General features: G+C 48.1%; 1 protein-coding gene across 1 annotated transcript in view; it reads right to left on the bottom strand.

The window, feature by feature from the left end:
- The window catches only part of Fer1l5 (fer-1 like family member 5), a 76,788-nt gene that overhangs the window by 13,464 nt on the left and 46,293 nt on the right, over nt 1-17,031 (bottom strand). Inside the window, exons 20-31 of the mRNA XM_017799376.2 lie at nt 9,736-9,860; nt 8,548-8,648; nt 7,686-7,863; nt 7,452-7,607; nt 6,262-6,393; nt 3,595-3,758; nt 3,162-3,276; nt 2,079-2,181; nt 1,382-1,545; nt 1,108-1,278; nt 766-901; nt 572-649 (exon numbers count right to left, since the gene is read on the bottom strand). Coding sequence (XP_017654865.1) covers nt 572-649; nt 766-901; nt 1,108-1,278; nt 1,382-1,545; nt 2,079-2,181; nt 3,162-3,276; nt 3,595-3,758; nt 6,262-6,393; nt 7,452-7,607; nt 7,686-7,863; nt 8,548-8,648; nt 9,736-9,860 — 1,623 coding nt within the window. The remainder of the gene's footprint in view (nt 1-571; nt 650-765; nt 902-1,107; nt 1,279-1,381; nt 1,546-2,078; nt 2,182-3,161; nt 3,277-3,594; nt 3,759-6,261; nt 6,394-7,451; nt 7,608-7,685; nt 7,864-8,547; nt 8,649-9,735; nt 9,861-17,031) is intronic.

Consider the following 17,031-nt stretch of genomic DNA (forward strand, 5'->3'; position numbering starts at 1 on the left):
GGAGTTGTGGGGACAAGACTCCCCATGGCTGATCTTCTACACTATCAATGAGTGATCATTTAATGACAGTAGTGATGCTCAATGGACACGGCCCTCAGCAAACATTCCTGAAGTCCCCACCACTCTGCTCACCTCCTATGAACAGTACCATTAATAGGACAAGGTAGGAGCACTTAGCTCGCCTCCTGAGCCCCTCCATGGGACTTCCTCACAGAACCAGTGATGATCATCATGCAGGCCCTCCTTCCTCCTTGTCCCTCCTGTTCAGCTACAGTGTGGTTCCCTAGTGTGCCACTCTTTCATGTTCCACTCTCTCCTTCAATCCTCCGCCATGCAAGCTCCTTTCACTTCTAGGCTAGCTAAGTGAATGAAGTCCTCAGCTCCCCCTTCTAATCTCAAGAGCAGCCTTGATTTATAAAGTCTTTGTTTTGGGGCCTTTTCTCCTGTGAGCTGCTTGGGGGTCTCTAAGATCTGCATCTTTGTCACATAATCATTATATACCTTATATGGATGTGTTGCCAGACCCTGGGGGACTAGGGAACAAAAGTTGAATGACATGGGACATTCCTACCTTGGAAGGTCAGGATCTGGTTGGATATCAGGTTCCGGGCCTGGTAGATATAGCAGAAGAGCTGGTAGTAGTGGGGCTCTGGGTAGAGAGGCACCTCATTTATCACCTGTCCCCAGGGTCCCCAAAGGCTCCTTCCTCCTTCCCACCCTCCGGCTCTGGCCTCTGGGGCCACTCAGTAGACTCCCACTGCTCACTGTTGAGGATGCAGTAGATGAAGGGCATGGTGGGGATCCGGGGATCCTCTGGAGTACGTTTCAAGAACTCTTTGAACTGATGCCATGACCTCCTCATCTCTGGTTCCTTCTCAGGGTGTTTTTTCAGATCCATTTCCTGTGTCCAGAAAGGGCCCCCTTAAGGCTCTCAGTACTTCCTGACTCCCTTTTCCAGGCCCCAAACACCCTCTACCCCTTGCAGGTACCATCTGCCAAGCTTGAAGAGTTAGGGCCCAGTCAATCATGCACAGTGGGGGTGTCCCTGATCCTCTGGGAGGTGGGGTGGCAAGCAAGTGTCTGTCACCCAGCGTATGGTGGCTTTACCAAGGATCCCTCCAAGAGGAATATGGGGGCAACGTCCCTTTCCTTGTTGGGCGCCAGCCTTCGGTGCCAGCATCGGCGGCGGAACCGGCTTGTTGGTTGTGGGTCCAGGTGGAACTTGGAGCCGAAGGTTCCATACTCCCAGCCTTCCTCTCCCTCATTAGCCAGGCCCTGCTGCAGGGAAGAAAGCAGAGTCATGCCCCTGACCTGCTTTCCAAGTCCCCTTGCCCACATCCCCATCAGGGCCTCTACAGGGAGGCAGGGTGGGGGTACTCACCAACTGCAGGAAGGAGAGGGTCTCCTGCTCCAGGCCCAGTTCACTGTGATCCCGGAACCGCACACGCACCCAGCGCCGCCGACGGCATGAATGGTAGGTCTTCTCCACCGAGCTCCAGATCTGGGGCAAGCCCAAGGGTGGGATCCCCACTCCATACTCCCAGCCTGTGGGGACAGCACCATGGCCTCTGGGTCAGGAGTGTGTGCATACTAGGAGGCTTTGATATGTCTGAGAAAGGGACAAGCTACAAGGGAGTGGTGTTTCCTATGTCCAAGAAGGTGTGCTCACCCTTTGTGTCACCTGGACTGCCTGGGCCCAGGTGCCTGTCTTACAAATGGAGATGACTCATACAAGACCACACAGCTATGAGCAGCAAGGCTTGTGTCTAGAGCTGAGACCTCAAGACTTCCATCCCACTGCCCCCTCCCTGGGGCCGCCTGGGGTGAATTGAGGTGCTGTAAGCAAATCCATGTTCAAAGGCATCCACCTGCCAGGCTCTGGGCCAGGTCTCAGTAGGCACCTGCAGTGTCTATTCTATAGAATAGGTAGAGACCTATTCCCTAGAGGTTAGGAACTCCCAGGAAGTCAGACCCATCCTGCCTGAGAGCGTGACCATTCAGAGGCTGCCAGATGAACAAGTCTTTAATGACTTAGGGTCCCCAGACCCTCCTGCCCTCAGCCCTGACCAGAGACTGACCCTCACTGTCCACTGCATGGTTGAGCTCCACAATCCATTGGTTCTTGAAGTGCCAGCCCTGGGGACACTTCACATTCTCTGTAGCCTCCACAGGCTGTCCATTCTGTGGGGACATTGAAGGCAAAGGAGGGTCACATGAGGTAAATGGACCTTGCCTTCACTCACTCTTCACACACTCCCGTCTTGAAAACTCCAGCCACAATAGCCTCCCACTTCCAGGGTCAGAGAGTGCTTGCTACCTCTGCTGCTGCCATGACTTGTCTGTTTGGACTGAACAGCTTTCTCCTTGTTGCTGGGTGGGGAGGGAGGGAGGGGGAGACTATACTAGCATAGCATGCACTGGAGACAGGTTAGACTTGAATTGTACCACTCTGGGATCAGCAGCCTCTGGGATACCTCAATTAAAATGGAACAAAATTCAAAGTCTAGTTCACCTTAGCACCGCATTTCCATTGCTCAAGAGCCACACAGTAATAAAGATGACAGAACATTTCTATCATCACAGAACATTCATATGTGTAGGGGTGCACATGTGTGGAGGGTGTGTGTCTACATGTGTGCACATGTATGTGGAAGCCAGAGGTCAACTTCATTCCTCCTGAGCCCAATTACCTTAGTTTTTGAGACATGGTCTTTTACTGGGATCTGGGGCTCACCAATTTAGACTAGGCTTCCTGGCCAGTAGCCCTAGGGATCTGACTATTTCTGTTTCCCCAGTACTGGGATTATAAGCACATAGCACCTTGCCTGGATTTTTGTGTGGGTACTGGGGACTGAACTCAAGTTCAAACTCAAACTTCTTGGTTTCAGTCAGCCTTGTAGCTGGACTGCAGGTGGGTACCACAATGTCTGGTTCTTTCTGACATCTTATTGAAGGTATCTTCAACTTGCTATCCTTGGGTACAACCCCTTCAGCAGTGCCAGGAGGACAGGATCCTTTGGGGTTGAAGTGCTCATCTGGGTCCCACAGGATGTATAGAACAGCGCTCAGACATAGATCTCTTTCTGCTGGGTCACACCAGCTTCCAAGGTCCCTCATCTGGTTGGCTTGCCCACTGTCCCAAGACAGTTGGAGATACTCACCACATTCGTGTTGGGGATGGCTGCAGGCACCCAGGGGCCTTTGGCATCTCGGCTCTGGTTCTCGTACACCTCCTCCAGCACCTTGCTCTTGTTGATGTCTATATCCAGGAGGAGTCTGGGGGCAGTGAGACCCCAAGTTCCCACATCTCTATGAACCTTTAGGGGTCATTCTCTGCTGACCAAGCATTTCCTTATATGATATCCCACTTCCTTTGGGCAAGGCAGGGCCTGGCATCCAGATAGGTGGCAGGCAGGGCTGTCAGTCTTGTGTATTCCCACTGACAGAGACTAAACTAGAGACTAAACTCAGTGACTTTGGGTCCGCCTCTTTAGGTTACCACTGACTAGCCCTCCCAGATGATAAATAAGAAGTCACATAGTAGTAGGTCATGCCGGGTACATACTGGCTCAGGGCCTGCACCTCTGTCCTTACCGCCGCTGAGGCTCCACTATCCAGTTGTCCTGCCAGTGCCATCCTGGGGGAGCCCTGAAATCCGACTTAGGAAGAGCCTTGCGTCCCATGACATCTGAGAAGTTGGGGCAGTGATGCAATCCCTGCTGTCCCCACTCATCTTTGTATTTGGCCTGATTCTCATACTGGGAGAGGAGAGGTCAGTCAGTGCCTCTACTTCCTCCACCACATGGTTTTGGGGAAGTTGGGGACCCTGTCCTTCACTGTAGAAATGAAGTAGCCAGGTAAGACAGGGCCACATCCCCACTGTCCTTAGGAGAGTGACAATTAGGGGTCATTGCCACCATAGGTTGATCAGCTAGCAGAGTAGGATGATGCCCATGTTAAAGCCAGAATCTTCAATGTGACCTGCATATGCCCTGGTCACTGAAGACCTGAGGAATCCAGCCCTACTACTCACTTACCCCTCTGTGCTATCCCCAGGCCTTTTCTTCTATAATCCCCTATATCCTTTCTTTACCTCTGACTTACACAGGGCTGACTGGACAGAATTGTCCCTTGGAATCTTCAGAGATTTTGGTTCCAGGCCACCCTGGGATGCCCAAATCCATGCTCCTTTACATAAAATGGCCTAAAGGCCAGGAATGGTGGCACAGGCCTTTAACCTCAATTCTCAGGAAGCAGAGACAGGTGGGTCTCTATGAGTTTAAAGCCAGCCTGGTCTACTTAGTAACAGGCCAGCTGGAGCTACAGGGAGACCCTGTCTCAAAAATGAATGAATGAATGAATGAATAAATAAATAAATAAATAGGCCTAGTGTGCTGGATAGCTTCAGTTGTCAACTTGACACACCTGGGTAGAAGGAACCTCAACTGAGGAACTTCCTCCATTGGATTGGCTTGGGGCCATGTTTGGGGGGCATTTTCTTGATTTCTGAGTAATGTAGGAGAGCCCAGTCCATTGTGGGCAGTGTCACCCCTGGGCAGGTGGTCCTGTGTTGTATAAGCAGACTGAGCACAGGCCAGGAGAGCAAGCTAGTAAATAGTGTTCCTCCATGGTCTATGTGTCAGTTCCTGCCTCTAGATTTGATCCCTGACTTCCCTTAGTGATGAACTGACCTGGGAGATGGAAAATAAAATAAACCCTTTCCGGGGTTGGAGAGATGGCTCAGCAGTTAAAAGAGTACTAACTGCTCTTGCAGAGGACCCAAGTTCAATTCCCAATACCCACATGGTGGCTACGAACCGTCCTTAACCTCAGTTCCAGGGGAATCTGAAGCCCTCCTGAGTTCTGGGATTAAAGGCATGTGCCACTATGCCCGGCTCACTTTTAAAATTTTAAAATATTTTATTTATTATTTTTATTTTATGTGTATCAATGTATTGCCTACATGTATGTAAGTGCACCTGTGTCATTCAATGCCTGTGGATGTCAGAAGAGGGCATCAGATCCCCTGAAACTGGATTTATAGATGGTTGTTAGCCACCATGTGGATGCTGGGAACTGAACCCAGGTCTTCTGCAAGAGCAGCCAGTGCTCTTAACTAACTGAGCCTTCTTTCCAGCCCCCTTAAATGCATTAAAAAAAATAGCCCTAGCTGGTCTGGTACTTTTTTTGTGGCCCAGGCTAGTCTTGAACTCTCAACAATCTTCCTGCTTAAGCCTCCCAAGTACATGTGCCAACCAACTGCAAAAATGTTTTAATTCAGTGAGTGACCTAAAGGGCCTGTGAGGTGGAATACTGTTTCCAGACCTGACATAGTCATTGCTGTCTTGAACTCAGATGTGATGATCCACAGGAGACCTTCACTAGATAGGGCCACCTATTCCCTCATTTGGAGCATATGAGTGGCTCCTCTCCTCCCCAAGGATACATAAGCTGTTAACACTTGCTGGGAGGAAGACTTTTCAGTGGTGTGGCTGCCTATATATTGCCCATGCTCCTGTTAGTAACCCCAATTAAACTTATTGGTTCACCAAGATGGACTTGAGGGGAGTTGTTTCTTTGGCCTATCTCCTATCTGCAGTAAATAGATATCCATTGATGGCTCCCCAGGAAAAGTCACATTAATAGTCTGACACTCAAAGCTTTGCCTTCCGCTGTCAAAGTTGTTCCTGGGTGGTGTCTGCACCTCAGGGAGCAAAGGTCACCCCTGCCCTCTGCAGAGCAGTGTTCCTGAATGTTCCCCCTGTACCCCAGGTGGTGGTTCTCTGGGCAGATGCCTCATCTCATCTCCTATTCCTTTACCCTTCCCAGCCTCCCCACAACACTAGGACCACCAATCTGGCCTGAAAGACCAGCCAGGGTTCACAGGGGTCCTCTTTTGGTGGCAAAAGAGGCCCTATACAATTGGTGCCTTGATCTCTTTACATGTCCTGAACAAGCTGGGAGAAAGCTCTTAATAAACCTCCACCAGGGACTGTGTGGGCAGGTCCCAGAGGACCTGCTTTTGTTACTAAATGCCTATGGCTGTAAGCAGGGACACCAAGCAGCCAGCATCTGAGGTGGCTTTAGTCAGTGGACCTCTCAGACCCTCTTAGAGTTCTCAGATTTGGTCAGTGAATCTTCTTCCATCTTTGGGGATAAGCTATTGCCACTTTACCATCCTTCCCTGAACTGTATTCTTCCCTGGCTTGGGTCTGGCCTGGCTGACCTTCCACCCTCCACAGGCAACTGGCCACCACTCACCGTCTCCGCATACACCACCATGTTGCCCTGCTGGAGCAGCTGTAGATCCTTGCTGTCTGTGACATTGCCGAGCCACATGCAGATTCGGAGGTGGGCTGGGAGTGTGTCCTTCTGCCCTTCACCTTCTGGGTACTGAGTCAGAGGCAGGTCAGTCCCATTGGGGTGCCAGTCCCCAAGGAAGGAGGAGCCACTTCCCCCCAGAATGGGTCATGCCAGCCCCTTCTCCACAGGGACCCTCACACCAAACTAGGTGCTGGAGTCAAAAAGTCTACAATAGCATAAAACCCTGCATTGATCCCCCGCACTGAAGAGAGTTTTGTCCCATTATTTAGAGTGGGAGATGACAGGCAAATGATTACACAGAAAAGGAGTGGGGTGGGAGAGATGGGTGAGGCTGCCTGGGGCACCAAAGTACTAACAGTGGTGATATATCTTTTGCTGCCTGCTTGCCCATTTTGTGACAGTACTTTGCTAAGTGCCTTGATCCTCATATCCCATGGTAACGGTGTCACCAGGCCCACTAGACTGAGTAGCAAACTGAGGGTCAGGAGTTGGTCTAGGTCACACAAGCAGTGAGTAGTAGAGCCAGATTCAAGCCACAGTGGCCTGGGCCTTGCATGATGGTGGAAAGGGCAAAGAGCAGGCACATTTGGAATCTGGGAGGCCCAGAGTAGCCTGTCTGCTGACAGGATTGATATGGGTGGCAAGGGCAGACCAAGGAGGCTGCACCTTCTCTAGGAGGCAATAGGGAGCCATGTGGAGGGTCTCTGAGGACTCTCTTCCTCCCCAAAGGAGAAGGCCGTCATCAGGGCTGGGTGCTCAGGGTTTCAGTCAGTCTTGTGTTACAGCTGGCTTCTGACATGAGAGGCTGGTACCCAAACCTTACAGGCAGTGAATATTCTGGAGGTCACCCAAGTCATGGTTCACAGGAGAAATGACAAGGGACTAGATTACGTGGTAGCTGTGAGGGTGATGGAGGAGATGGATTTGAAAAGCATTTATCAGGGATGTAGGCTTGGCAGCAGTCCAGATACCAAAAAACACAGGCCCCTACTTTCCTCTGGGGACTGTTTGAGCCCCGGTCTACATAATGCAGGGGCTAGGGAAAGAGCAAGTGGGCGCCCTTGGGGAGGCAACCTGGGGCTGTCCTGAAACCCTAGAGAGAACCCTGAGGATTCCTGCTTCCCCACCTGAAAGAGGAGGTTCTGAATCTTCCCACAGAACTTGCCGGAGTGCTGGGCTCCCCCTGGGGAGAATAAGACCGTGTGGGCGGGCACCCGAGCATAGGCCACTCTCTGCTCCTTAGCCATCAGCCAGATCATCACATCAGGGAGGCTTTCCTGGGGCTATTGAGGTAGAAGAACATCAGGATCTATGTGACCACCTCCCAGCCCTGCTGCCTGGCCAGTGTGTGCAGTGCCCACCTCAGGGAGCACAGCATTGAGGCGATGTAGCCATCCCTCCACTGTGGCCACTATGTTTCTGGGCTGAGCTTCCTTGGCCTGTTGTGCTAGTTCCTGTAGGAGGAGACTGCGGAGTTTCCACTTTTTCTTGTCCAACTGGGTGGCTTTGGGCTGATCGGTCATACAAGGCAGAGGGCACCTGTGGCCAGGACAAGGGAATAGGGGTTAGACCACCGTTCTGTCTCCATGTCTACCTCTGGTCCTCTGCAGGTCTTAAGTGTCCTTTCTAGCCTGGAGCCCCTGCCCCAACCAAGTTTGGTCTGGCCTGAGGAATCCTGCCCACCTTGCCTTATGAAGCTAGCTTACTGTGGGCCTCATTCGGGCTCTCACCCAGCCCTCTCTCTTCCAGCCCTGCAGTGTGCCAGGCTGGTGTTCAAGGACCTCTTGTGGGAAGGGAGGTGTTTGTCAAGGAGGGGACTAACCAAACCTTTGTCTGGTGTAAGAGAGAGGCTTTCCCATGAGTCCCCTGGAACAAGCAGAGTCCAGAGGAAGGTAAATTAGATGGGAGGAGCAAATGAGGAGAGGCGTGGACCTGGGATAGTGTGAGCTGGTCTAGGTGGTTGGGTGCTGCTGGTATACTAGGGACATTGGGCGTGCATGAGGGGCAACAGAGTCTGTGCTAGGCAGGAGCTCAGGGCTGTTTTCAGATTATGTGGGAAGGAGAAGCAGCTGTGTCTGAGTTCACCTTGGGGAAGGTTTGAGCAGAGCTCATACTTCCTATAGGGGAAGGTTCACTAAGTGCTACTCAGAGCCTTCAGCTTCTCTTATAAGCCTGACCTAGCTCATCCCAGGCCCATCCCCAGCCAGGGTGCCCCACTCCTACTGGCAGTCCTCTGTCAACTCTGTCAGCAGCTTCTTCCACTGTTGGAGTAGTGCTGGGTCCCTCGGATTTCGTATGGACTTTAGGGTGTCCAGGTTGGCTTTCTGCCCAGTGGGAAAGAAAGGGAGAGAGCTGGCTTCAGCATGGAACTCTTCTGGGACAGGCTGAAAGGCTGATGGGCCCAAGATGGTTTTAGCCAGGACCTGGAGATCTTTGAGAGGTAACCTGGTGATTATCAATCAAGGCTGTCACACGCCCTTGCAAAACTAAGACACTCTTCCTCCTTACCTCCTGCTACCCAACAGAAGAAATGGGTGGTAGGGGGATCAAGCAGTGTGGAGTCCCAACCCCTGAGCTGCAGATATGAGAAAGTCATGTTTAAAGTGGAGGTACCATATATAAGTGCTCCATGACAAGTACCTAACACTGTGATGCAACCCTTCCCAGCCTCTCCAATTTGCATGGTACATCCATGTTTCCAGCTCCTTTTACACCTTCAAAAACTGGCACATCATGGCTGGAGAGATGGCTCAGAGGTTAAAAGCACTTGCTTTTACAGAGGACCTGGGTTCAGTTCCCAGTACCCACGTGGCATCTAACAATCAATGGTAACTCCAGTTCTGGGGGATGATCCAGTGCCTTCTTCTGGCCTCCACCGGTATTGCACACACATGGTGTACTTACATACATGCAGCAAAACACTCATTCACATAAAAATAATTTAATTTTTTAAAAAATCTGGAAAATCACCATGACTTTGTGCTTATTGTTACTTTTGTCCTTTCATCTCCCACAGACTCCTATGAATTCTTCAAATCTCTCTTGCCATGCCATCACCTGACTGCTCTCTTCATTCCCCTATCCCCATCCCTCTGATCCTAAATCTCTTGGCACCTGTATTTCTACGGCAACCTAATGAAATCCAGTTTCATTGCGCAGTAACGTGCACATCTTACTCCCCCAACCTGTAAGGACAAGTCTGTGTTTATTCATCTTATGTCTTCAGTGCTGTATCTGGGTATACAGACACAGAGAAGTGAATCCCCACTTCTCAATGGTGTGGGGGTTCAACAGCAACAGTGTGGAGTACATGAATGCATGGTGTGACTGGTCTTCCTAGAACTGCAATGTGGCTTCCTGAACCTCTCATCCACTGCACCCTTCCTGCCTGGCTCCTTTGTGCACACTCACCAGGCGATCCCGTGTGATGTGGAGGAGGTTGAGGCAGTTCATTCGGAAGTTGACGTCCTCCCAGTTGGAGGTGATGGCTACCACAGGCTTTGTGTTGTACCAGGGCACATAATGGTAGATGTTCCCTGAGACACAGAGACACAGGACAGAGGGGGATGTCTGAGGGATCATGGAAGACCCCTCTTACTGTGTTCTCCTAAAGGATTACCCTTAGGCTACCTCTTTCCTCAAGGATGTAATCTGCTAACCATGTTAACTGGACCCTCCAGCCCGAGTCCAAAGTGAATGCTTGGATGAACACAATTGACTCCTATCGGGCATCTATCAAGCTTAGTGTGTCACATGGCCTTTCAAAGTCCCTGGTTTACAGGTAGGAAAATCCAGGCTAGCCATGGGAAGCAGTTTTCCTGAGGTAGCTCTGCCAGGAAATAATAACCCAGGCTTCTGGTACCAGGATCCATTACTGGAGCCTCAGGTGAGATGTGTAGACCAAGGACATGCCCAAGGTACAGTATCCCTTCTGGGTGATCTGAGAGGTTGAGGAGGAGAGGGTCTTAAGTCCAGGGAGTGCAGAGAACAGGGGCGAGGAGAGTAAACCATGATGGGACTGGCTGACTAAGCTGGCCCTGGCAGTGTTCTTTACTGAAACAATGATTGGGATGTAGCTCGGTAGTATTTCTACTCTGAGGTAAGTATTTTTCTATCCTGAACAAGGCCCTAGGTTCCATCTCCAGCACCTCAAGAAATGAGGGGAGTTGGTAGTTGAAGCATAAAGATTCCTATAGTGCACTGCTGTGTTGGCCTCAAAGAAACAAATTCGCAAAAGCCCCAAATGTTTAAGCAGCAGAATGCCTGAGGCCAATGGAACTGAGAGCTTACTTTTGGCAGACCTTGGAAAACCTATGCATCTTCTTTGGCAACTGCAGGACATAAGGGGCAAGAGAGGAAGCTGGGTGCTGCCCAGCATGGGCAGTCTAGCAGGATGTTCCATGTGTTATGGGCTGAACTGTGTCCTCCAAAAGCTATGTTGAGGTCCTAACCCACAACCTCAATATGTGACCTAACATAGAAACAGGGTAGCTCTGAAGATGTAACTAGTCAAGATGAGGTCACTGTGGAGTAGGGTAAGCCCTTAAGCCAATATGAACAGAGGCAGAAAGATGGCATCCATGTGAACACCCAGTGCTACAGAGAGAATACCTTGGAGCCAGAGGCAAAGAATGGAATGATGCATCTGCCAGATAAGGAATACCAAGGTTGCCCTCAGTGCCTTCCCAGAGAATCCACCCTCACGCCTCACTTCCAACTTCCACCCAACAGACCTATTGTTTTATTTAAAACTATTAAAATTTATTTATTACATGTATATGTGTGTGTATGGTGTGTGTGTGTGTGTGTGTGTGTGTGTGCAGGTGTGTAAATGCCACAGCATTTGTGTGGAGGTTAGAGGCCAACTTTCAGGAGTCAGTTCTCTCCTTCCACCTTGTAGGTTCTAGGGATCAAACTCAGGTCTTCAGGCTTATATGGCAAGTACTTTTACCTACTTAGCCAACTTGTCAGTTCCAGATCTATTTTCATTTTGTTTTGTTTTGTTTTTGAGAGAGTCTCCTTGTAGCCTCAGCTTGCTTGGAACTGTCTGTGTATGTGTAGAACAGCCTGGCCTTGATCTCCCAGAGATCTGCCTGCCTCTGCCTCCTGAGTGCAGCAACTGAAGGCATGTACCACTACACGCAGCCCCAGACCTATTGTTTTAGGCCACCCAGTTTCTGAGACTATGTAAATGTCCATCCTAGGATTCAAATCTAGTACTCTAAAGACTCTCCTCTCAGGGGTGAGGGTGAATAAAAGATAGCCCAGAAGGGGCCAGTGAGGCTGCCTGCCTGTCTCCATTGTGGCTCTAGGTAGAGGGGAAGAAAATCTTCAGCATTCTACCTACCAGTGAAGTTTCAAGAATGCCAAGCAAACAATTTAAAAGTTGTCCCTGGTTTGCCATGACCCAGGTCACTAGAGAAAGCAATAGACAATCCTTCCTGGAGAATGAAACTTGAGCCAAACTTCAAAGAATTCCCACAAAATCAAGAGAAAATGAGCAGTTTAGAAACAATACACACATTCCCTAACCCAATAATTCCAACTCCTCTGTAAACACTCCACAGGAAGGCATAGATGACATTTCTATGAGATGTGTAGAAAAAGGTTCACAGCAGTTCTAATTAGAATAGCCCAAAGTTAGATACAGCTAAAGTAGCTCTCTACAGTAGAAGGGATAAATTAATAATGGTAATCAACCATCCCTCCATATGGTCATGGAATTGGCTCCAAGATAGTCTGTTACCAAAACTCACAGATGCTCAAGTCCTCTATATAAAACATATAGCATTTGTATGCAACTTACCCACATATCCCTTATGATGAGATCATTTCTAGATGGTTTATTAGACCTAAAGCAGAGCAAATGCTAAGCAAAGTTGTTATACTGCTATATTGCATTATTTAGGGGATAATGCAAAGAAAAATGGTCAGCATATGTTCAGCACAGATGCAAGTTTGTTTGATGTGTGTAGTGTGTGTATATGTGTCTGTGTGTGTCTGTGTCTATGTGTGAATGTGGTACATATATGTGTGTTCAAGTGTGTGTGCCTGTGCACGGTGGGGGGGACAGAGGAGGGTGTGAGGTGTCCTTTTCACCACCTACTTCTTTGAAGCAGGGTCTCTCCCAAAACCTGGATGGAGCTCATGTTATTTGGCGAGGCTAGAAGCCAGCAAGTCCCAGCAATCCTCCTGTCTCTACCCCACTTGGTGCTGAGGTTATAGGCATATACAAGACGCTGGCTTCTTATGTGGGTGCTAGGATCCCAACTCCAGTCCTCCTGCTTACATAACAAGTACTCAACCACTCCAGCCTTTTAGTACTTTTGATCTCTGGTTAGTTAAATCTGAAGATGTCTATGGATACACATAGTTGACTATATTCATACAATGGAATATTACACAGCAGTGAGAGTGAATGAGCTATACCCAATACTCTCTAGATCTATGAATACATTTCACAAATAAACTGATGAGCAAAGAAGGCAGATGAAAAAAAGGAATACATATAACTTTTAAATAAAAAGCAGAAAAGATGAGACGGAGGTTAGTAGAATGATTCCCCTTGGTGGGGGTGAGGGTAAGAGGCACAGGTCCCCTAGCATATAGTATTCTACCTTATGATCTGAGTGTGATCATCCATATGTTTGCTTCAAGATTAGTCACTGAACCTCATGCTATGGTTTGTGTAACTTTCCATAGGTATGTTACCCTTGAATCAAACATTTACTTTAGTAATTGAAAAACAGTGAGGGCTCTGCTAAGCACCTCAATGGAGGAAACCACACAGCTATTTCTCAGTCCCAGGGGCTGGTGGTTGGCTTTGAACTGATGTTGACTGTTGATGCTTATTTGCTGAATAACTATAATTTATCATTTGTGTCACACATTAAAAAGAAAAATAATGAGGGCCGAAAGGACAAGCCCAACATGCACAATACAGTGTGTGGAATGTCAAAGTGCCAGGGAGAAGAAAACAGTGGGGGAAGGGGATGCTGCCAAGCCATTTAAAACAGAATGGTTACCTCAGGCCACAGAAGATAGAGACGTCTCCCAATGCAGCCTAGCAGGATAAAAAATATGAGATTTGAGAATACGGGTGGGGGGAGAATAAGAAGGATAGCGTGAGTTCTAGAATGAAGCATAAGAGAAAAAGAAGAAGAAATAATTTGCAAAGAGAAAACATTTTAGACTCTTCCAGGATTGCTGAGAGACACTCGACTCAGATACTTGAATGAATGGGCAATAGGATAAATAAGCAGAGATCCATGACCCTGGTTCTTAGTAGGTGCCTGGGATCCAAGATGGCAACTTTCTTCTTCTGTTCTTGGAGCGCTTACAAAAGCAATAAGAAGGAAAAACAAGTCCATTTCCAACAAATGAGGAGACAGATCTAATCTGTAGGCTTGAAATACACATAGAGACTGCCAAAAGCAACGGACGGTCGGCTTCCACAGAAGCACTGGGCACCTGGGAGGAAGTGGCTACCTAGACTCACAGTGGGAAGCACAGCTTGATGGGAGCAGATCTCAGAAAGTGCCAGCAAAAATACACTCCCTGAAGGAAGGGAAGGCACAGAGGAGGAAATGTGAGCTGATAGAACTTAGAAAACAGACAGAAGAAAAAACAAAAACACCAGAGAAATGCAACATGAGAAGTCTCAGGGAGATATTTAAACTTTGTGGACAATTCGAGGAGGGCTCTATGTAGAAATAGGGTAAGAGTAAGAAAGGTGACTGAAACGAGATGGGGAAACAGAGTCAAATAAGGATCAGGGAGAAAGTGATAATCAGGAAAAAACCAAGGCGAATCATTAAATCCATAAATGGAAACCCTGAAGGAGGAAAGTCAAGGACAGAGCAGAGTAAGTATTTTAACATATAATTTAGGAAAACTCATATAGAAACAGATAGAACTTTTAACAAGTGGGCTTGAGCAATCAGAGATCCATGGGCAAATTAATTCAAAATGGATCACAGAGGTAAATAGAAGAGCAAAACCTACATTTTTTGAAGAAAAAAGTAGGAGAAAAATCTTCATATCCTTAGGTTAGTCAAAGAGTTCCCAAATATGACCCAGTAAAAGAAAAAAATAGGGGCTGGAGAGATGGCTCAGGGGTTGGGAACACTGACTGTTCTTGCAGAAGACCCGGGTTCAAATCCCAGCACCCACATGGCAGCTAATGTCTATCTGTAACTCCAGTTCCAGGGGATCCGATAGCCTCTTCTGTCTTCCGTGGGCATTGCACAACACAGGCGCACTTAACCTTCATGCAGGCAATGCATGCATACACATGAAATAAAAATAAATAAAATATTAAAAAAAAGAAAAGCCAGGCGTGGTGATGCATGCCTTTAATCCCAGCACTTGGGAGGCAGAGGCAGGCAGATCTCTGTGAGTTCAAGGCCAGTCTGGTCTACATAGTGAGTTCCAGGACAGCTGGGGCTACAGGGAGACCCTGTCTCAAAAAGACCGAAAAAAAAAAAAAGAAAAAAAATGAACTGAATCTGATCCAGATTTAAAATATTTGCACTAAAAAAGCCAATGAGTAGGTCAGGTGTGGTGGTGCATGCCTTTAATCCCAGCACTTGGGAGGCAGAGGTAGGCAGAGCTCTGTGAGTTCGAGGTTAGCCTGGTCTACATAGTGAGTTCCAACCAGCCAGGCTACATGGTGAAATCCTGCCTAAAATTAAATAAAATAAATAAATAAATAATTTAAAAGTGCAAAAGATCTGAAAGGATAGGAGAAATGGGGCACGGTAGCTCACATCTAGAATCCCAGCACTTCACCGGCAGGAGGATCATGAGTTCAAGGTCAGCCTGGGCTACATAGCAAGACCCTGATTCATAATAAAGTAAAACAGCAGCAGCAAAAAGAGCTGGTGATATAGATTAATGGTAGAACATTGGTTTAAGCAGGCTTGAGACTCTAGGTTCAACCCCCACTACCTAAAAAAGAGAACTGACACGTGCTACACTGCACACCATAGATGAACTTCAAAAACATTATTCCAAGGGAAAGAAGCCAGTGTAAAAGATGACATATTGTTGGATTTCATTTATGTAAATTTCCAGGAAAAGTAAATACATAAGAGACAACACTAAAACTGGGCTGGGAAAGGGTAATAAGCACTACCGAGAAATCCCTTGGGACAACAGAAATGTTCTAAAGTTGGTGATAGTTGCTCAACTCTGAGAATTTATTAAAAATCATTGAATTATGACTTCCCCTGCTTCCCTGGGCCTGCACCACCTGCTGGCCACTCTCTGGGTAAGTCGATTGCTCTCTGAGCCTTGACTCCCCCAGCCTCATTCACCCTCCCATCTCCCCCGCCCATCTCTCCTCCTAGCCTGGGTCCTGTTCCATTCCTTGTCTTGGTGCCCCAGACGTGGGGGGAACCACCACTGCTTCCTGATCCTTTGCATCCAGACCAACCCAGTTCCTTCTCGGTCCCCAGGAGCCATCTGGGCTTGGTACCGCCCTCACCTCCATCTGCTTCCCTGGGCTGCAGGGCTCCAGCCTGTTTCCTGGAGGCCGGGGCTGACCTCTCAGCCTGGGGCCACCACTGCTTCCTGATCCCTTGCATCCAGACGGACCCAGTTCCTTCTTGAGGTCCCCAGGAGCCCTCTGGGCCTGGTCCTGCCCTCACCTCTCTTTGCTTTCCTGGGCTGCACAACCCACCTCCAGCCTCTTTCCTGGACACGGGGGCTGACCTTTCGACTTCCTGATACTTTGCATCCAGACCAACCCAGTTCCTCAGTGCAGTCCCCAGGAGCACTTGGGGGCCTCTTCCTGCCCCCATCTCCCTTTGCATCTCTGAGCGTCACGGCCACCAGCTGCCCGGGACCAGCATCTTTCCTGGGCCAGGCTCCCAGGCCAGTCCAACCCCCAAATTCCTGAGGCCAAAATCTTTCCTGGAGGGATACAGACCTTAGGAGAAAGACTGAGGGCATCTGATCCTTATCTGACTTGGGCCTCTGTGGGAACTCCTGAAGACAAAAGCAATCTGGCCACTCCAATATAAAATCCAAAGAGAGAACTGGAAGCTTAGATAAACCAGATTTTCATGCCCAAAAAGTAAACCAGAAAGGCAGATAAAGTTTACAAAAAGAAGCAGACCTAAACTAAAAGACTTGAGTCTCATGCAAGAATCAGAAACTACAAAAGAAATTCACATATCAAAATCACAGAGAAAAAATAATAACATGAAAAACCAAAATAACTTATCCCCACCAAATATCAATAGTCCTCTAGAGGAGTACAGTGAGAACCCCCTAGAGATAATACAGGGCATGGAACTCAAAAGAACAATTATAAACATGATAAAAGAATTCAGTGAATTTAAAGAACACACAAAAAAAGAAATCAAAGAACTGAAGAAAGATAGGGATAAACTTCTGAATAAATTCAGAAAAGAGCTAGAAATACTGAAGAATACTCAGGCTGAAATGAAGAAGGAAGTGAAACACTTAGTAAGCCAATTAAAAACGACAAGAGAAAGCCTCACCAAAAAGATGAGTGAAATGGAAAACAATATCAAGAGTAGAAGATAAAGTGGACGAACTAGACAACTCAAGCAAAGATCATGAAAAATTTAAGAAATCACAAGAATGGGATATGCAGGAATTGTGTGACACCATAAAAAGACCAAACTTACAAATCATAGGCATACAGGAAGGAGAAGAATCCCAAGATAATGGCATAGA

The sequence above is a fragment of the Nannospalax galili genome, unplaced genomic scaffold (genome assembly GCF_000622305.1).
Source record: "Nannospalax galili isolate Female #2095 unplaced genomic scaffold, S.galili_v1.0 scaffold1311, whole genome shotgun sequence".
Lineage (NCBI taxonomy): Eukaryota > Metazoa > Chordata > Mammalia > Rodentia > Spalacidae > Nannospalax > Nannospalax galili.